General features: G+C 48.9%; 1 protein-coding gene across 1 annotated transcript; it reads right to left on the bottom strand.

Moving 5' to 3' along the window:
- Positions 1–4,854, bottom strand: LOC128351081 (receptor-transporting protein 3-like). The gene is made up of 2 exons (XM_053310210.1): positions 4,572–4,854; positions 1–2,377 (listed from the first exon to the last, which is right to left on the bottom strand). The coding sequence occupies exons 1-2, from the start codon at positions 4,745–4,747 to the stop codon at positions 1,810–1,812; spliced, it is 744 nt and encodes a 247-aa protein (XP_053166185.1). The 5' UTR covers positions 4,748–4,854; the 3' UTR covers positions 1–1,809.
- Positions 4,855–5,250: the final 396 nt, after the last annotated feature.

Genomic DNA, 5,250 nt, shown 5'->3' with positions numbered 1-5,250 from the left:
TTGCATGCATTATTCTTTATTTCTATAATGCTTTCAATGCCTTATTTTTTAATTGTTAATTTTTCATTTCAATAATCTCAAGGCAGTTTACAATATGTTGTATATATGTTTCTGTTCTTTATATTCAATGCTTTATAATGCCTGCATGAGGACAGGTCCTTGCCCCGAGAGGTTTACAATCTAAAATTCCACACAGGGAAGACAGCAGAAGAAAGGCAAGGCATTGTTTCAGTTACACTTAGCTAGGTTTAGCTGCAAATACAAGTTATGCCACGTCCAAGATATTGGTCCCATTTTAGTGCTGAGGAAAGGTGAAGCGCGGCAATTTAGGGACGAGCCCAAGATGAGCCAGTGAATCTCTGGCCAGAGTTTTTAAACAGAAATCCAACACATGGATCGTACACATGCCAGACTGTAGATGCGAAGACGCCATTCAAACATTAAGCCTTGTGTGAATGGCTGACTGTGGGCAGGAAGGGAATGAGCGTTCCCCACTGCATGCCATGAAAGACCTGCAGTCTTTCCAAAAGTCATAGGTCAGGACTTTTCAGCTGTGGGTCCCAGATGTGGTGGGATTACAACTCCCACAACATCTGTGCTCCAGTTCAGCCATTGTGGCTGGGTTTGATGGGAACTGACAACATCTGTAGTCCAACATCTGTAGTCCAACTCTAACAACATCTGTAGTCCAACTCTAACAACATCTGTAGTCCAACTCCCATCTTTTGTGGGAGACAGGAACAGTGTTCCCTCTAACAGGGATTACTAGCTGCTGTTGACTACAACTTCCAGGCTCCTCAACTGCAATGGCTTTTGCATGAGGATTCTGGGAGTTGTAGTCAACAACGTCTGGGAATCCCTGTTACAAGGCACACTGGACAGGAGCTGGGTAGGGCAGTGCCGTATTACCCAGCCTTTATTCCCAGCATTTGACCAAGGTAGGAGGAACAGCTGCCCTCCCCAGCTCCTGTCTCCCACACAGTCACATCTCCCCCGTCCTGCCTAGTTGTTTGCTTCCACACAACCGAAAATTGGGACACTTGTCCTACCCAGTTTTCGGTTGTGTGAACAGCCCCACTTTTTCTGCGCAGTTGACCCAACCTTGTGACAGGCAGAGTAGTATAAGCAGATAAAGAGATCCGGGCTGTGTATTCTACTGTGAAATGTAGCCACATGTCAGGCAGGCTCCAACTTCTGGCAACCCTAAAGGTCTCCCTGTAGGCAGGGGAGGCTGGTGGAAACTGTAGGTCCTCTTTCTCTCTAGCTTTGCTTCTCTTATCTCTGCTTAGCTGGGGATTACATCTATTCCCTCCCCTAAAAAGGGGGGGCTGCTAAAGGATAAGGATGGATAGAGAAAAGGATAAGCATGGATGGAGAAGGGCAACCAGAAGCTCTGTGATGCCCTCTAGGTTCCTCTGCCTGTCTTTGGGGGATGCCCCCTGATTCTCAGTAGAGGGGCTAGCTTCTACATGGCTACTTTTCAGATGCTGAGGATCTATGATATTGGTATGATCATAGACTTGAGCAGTGAAGGCACAGATTATTCAAATGTTTGCTCAATCTGAGCTCTGCTTCATGCAAGCGGATTGCAGTATGTTACACACCAAGGAGACCCCACTGTGGTTTGAATGCATTGAATGGTGGTGAGGTGGATGGTCCTACATCACGCTACAAGGATCCCTTCATTGCCTGGAGTTGGGCCAATTCATCGTTATGTTTATTAAGAGCAAAAGTTGGGCCTAAAGACATTTTATTGGGTAACAATGAAGTGAAAAAAGGAAAAACATTTTTGGGTGCGAGCATTTCCCTCTAATTCCTATTGAAGGAGGCAAAAAGGAATAAAACCACTGCCACAATAAAAAGGAACAGCAACATTTTGCAACAACTCTCCATGCTTTCCCCCCTCTCTGACTGAGGCAGGGAAGAAGGTCTTTGAAAACTTTGTTCCCACAGACCAGATTGACCCAGGGAGGCGGGTCTTATAAAGCTACACTCCGGCCGAACAGTCTGACCCCAGGAAGTGGATCTCACGGAGCAGAGCCCCAGCTCACAAGCCTCGCAGTTGGCTTTATCATGTGGGCCCTCCACATCTTCCTCAGGCTCAGGTTCCTGCAAGACCATTTTTCGGTTGGATTCTCTATAGCATTTCTCAAGGATCTTCACCACCAAATTGTGGAGGGCAAGTTGAACCATCTTCTCGCTGAAGATGGGCTCTTGGTACCGACCTTGGCACTTGTTACACTTCTGTCTCAACGCTTTCATCTTCACCTGGCCCTCTCCCTGGTCCCATTGTCTCCTGTTCCTTTCCAGGCGCATGCGGAAGACAACGGCCACCTGAGCTGATTTCCAGTCACGAGAGCAATTTGAACACTTGAAGCTGAGGGGAGACGAGACAGAGACAGTTTACTTATATGAGCAGCCCTGAGAACTCAAACATCCCCGTAGTAACGAGGCTGAAGCAGGCACAAAGCTGAGTGAGCAGCCTGAATATGGAACTGAAGTTGGCATAGCCTTACTAGTGTTGGAAGTTAAAGGACTTTGTGCTGTCTCTTGTCTCAGACAGTGGAGGACAGACTAGTAAGTCAGAGGGCTAGAGGGTCAAGACATTGGTCATCCCTTCTCTATTGCTCTGACACTATCCCTTTGAAATGTAGATTGGTACTCTTAGGGATTAACGTCCTTCCTCTCTCTCTTCCCTACCTGTCCTTCTACCTTGCAACATGGCAAGCTCCTCTCCCTGCACCATGTGTGCAGAGAAGATGCAGAATCCATCTGCATCCAGCTAGATAGATTAGAGATCCTAACTCCTCACTTTCCTATCTAGAATAGAGTTCCTTAATAAATGCCTTATATATTGATTTGAAACTATGAATCGGCTCCAAGTTACTTTACTCTCAGCATACACACATGCCTAAGTAAATTCCGCTGTGTTGTGCTTCTGTGCACTCTGCTATAATGAGAAAGGGATTCTCTCACCACAGAGAACTTCCAACAACTAGGTAGTCGGGGAAAGGAGCCAGGAATGAGGCACCAAGTTCAGCTGCATCCCCATTTATTTGCCATGCCGTTGGCCTCAGATCTTTCTGCAACCCCAAACCATGCTGGCTATGGTGGGAACACAATGCTGTTCCAAACCATAATAGCAATAGCACTTAGCAATAGCACTTACATTTATATACCGCTCTATAGCTGGAAGCTCTCTAAGCGGTTTACAATGATTTAGCATATTGCCCCCCAACATTCTGGGTACTCATTTTACTGACCTCGGCAGGATGGAAGGCTGAGTCAACCTTGAGCCCCTGGTCAGGATCGAACTTGCAACCTTCTGGTTACAGGGCGGCAGTTTTACCACTGTGCCACCAGGGGCTCATAATGGAATGCCTTCAGGTGTAGGCAGGGGCAGAGCCATGTCCTGAGTAGCAGCTCACCTGCTCTACATGCAGAATAGCACAGGTTCAACCCCTGGCATCCCTGGTCACAAGGACTGATGGGAAGTGTGAAGAACAGAGTTCCCTTTCAACCCAGGCCAGAGCTCCCATTTTGTTTCTCTGGCTTGAAGACATTTCACTCCAATGAGCAAGGCAACAGACTCCTTCCTGTATCTGTGTTAAGAATTCATACCTGGCTCAGGGGTTGCCAAGGAGCCACCCGCTGTTTTCGTTGTTGCCAGAAGAGATTGGCTGGCCCACATATCTCCTTTCTCACGGCTTTATCAAGGCAACTATGGCTGAAGCATAACTGGGAGGCAAGCTAAAGACAGATTCTGCCACCTTGCTTCCTGCTTACCTGTGTGAGGAGGCCTCCAGCACAAAGGCATCTTGGATGCTCTTTCTTTGGTGCTGGAGCAGCACTGAGGCAGGACCAGCTAGTATCTGCTCCCCCTTTGCCTTTCTTGAGTGGCCCAGCACCACCGGGGTGGCGGCAGTGGGGAGCAAGGACCTAGCAGGCACATGGGAGCACACATTGGGCACACCCTCTTTCCCCCAATGCTGAATGGCAACCCAGAAAAGGTAAAAGAGGCAGCCGGAGAGCCAGCCAAACAGTGGCCTGGATCCAGCCCCACTCAGCGGCCCCCTCCACATACGCCTATGCATGTGACGTCACGTGCATGGGGGTGTGGCTCAGGCTCCAGAGGAGTCCAGAACGAACTCCCCCTTCCCTCTCAGACTACCAAGAGCCTGAGCAAACTCTCCACCTGTTATTTCTCAGCTCATCATTTCAGGCAGTGCCGGCTGCCTGATAGGACATTTTCCCCTATCTCTCCCTACCGAAAAATGTCCTACCGGGCAGCCGGCGCTGTCTGAAATAACTGACAGAGAGTTCACCTGGGCTCTCGGCAGCCTGGGCGTGGGAGGGGTGAGTTCACTCTGGACTCCTCCAGAGCCCGAGCCATGGGGCTTCGGTGGCCCTTTTCATTGGCGGGCCAAGGTCTTTGAACTCGTTGGCACAACGGTGGCTACGCCCCTGAAGAGGGATGGACAGACACTCCTCCAGCACTGCCGCCTACACCCCCCTTCTCAGGCTTTGTGGCTAAAGAGGTTTCCCTGCCTTGGTGCCCTCCAGCAACTCACCTGGCAAACAGACGCTTCTGCTCATACTGGTACCATCCCCCTGGTGTCTGGCTGATTTCTAGCTCAGTAGTCAAGACCCAGTTGTCTTGTGGCTTGTGCTCCTTCATCTTCCTAATAAACTCCCTCCTCCAGTCTGGTGGACTGTCATGTTCCTCCTCCGTCCACCAGGTCGGCATCTTGTCAGTTGCTGCTTTCCGAGCTCCCACTTGGTAACTTTATTTTCAAGACAAGGAGTGGTTCTCCCAGCTCATTGTAGATGGGCTGTTCAGCTCTTTCTCTCTGCCTGAATCTGTTTGTTTGGACTAAGCTCCAAACGTGGGCGTGGACAACCTATGGCCAGTAAGGAAGGGCAGCTGTGTTCTGTTTATCATGCTGCACTTCCTTCTGTGCACAGTCAACCACCCGGAGTTCCTCCACAAAGTCTCTCAGCTGCTTGAGCCTGGCTTTTTTCTGTGATGACCCCTATACAGCTGGGCAAGCAATATTTGTCAACATCCCAGGCTACAACACACATATATTTAGCTATGGCATTGAAGTTTAAAGATAATGGGCTCAGAGGAAGAAGAGTTTGAATAGGAGGATTCAAACTGTTTGGATTTCTTTCTCCAGTTGTAGTTCAAATTCAATTAAATTATGACTTGTGACTTGTGTGTCTCTTTTGTTCCTGCATGCTCAGCTT

The sequence above is a fragment of the Hemicordylus capensis genome, chromosome 3 (assembly GCF_027244095.1).
Source record: "Hemicordylus capensis ecotype Gifberg chromosome 3, rHemCap1.1.pri, whole genome shotgun sequence".
Lineage (NCBI taxonomy): Eukaryota > Metazoa > Chordata > Lepidosauria > Squamata > Cordylidae > Hemicordylus > Hemicordylus capensis.
This window is presented reverse-complemented; position numbering and strand designations above follow the sequence as displayed.

Coding starts and splice junctions, on each gene's coding strand:
- LOC128351081 (XM_053310210.1), bottom strand. CDS start 4,747: ATGCCGACCTGGTGGACGGAGGAGGAACATGACAGTCCACCAGACTGG. Junction 2,378..4,571: donor CAGAAGCGTCTGTTTGCCAG/GTGAGTTGCTGG, acceptor GTCTCCCCTCAG/CTTCAAGTGTTCAAATTGCT.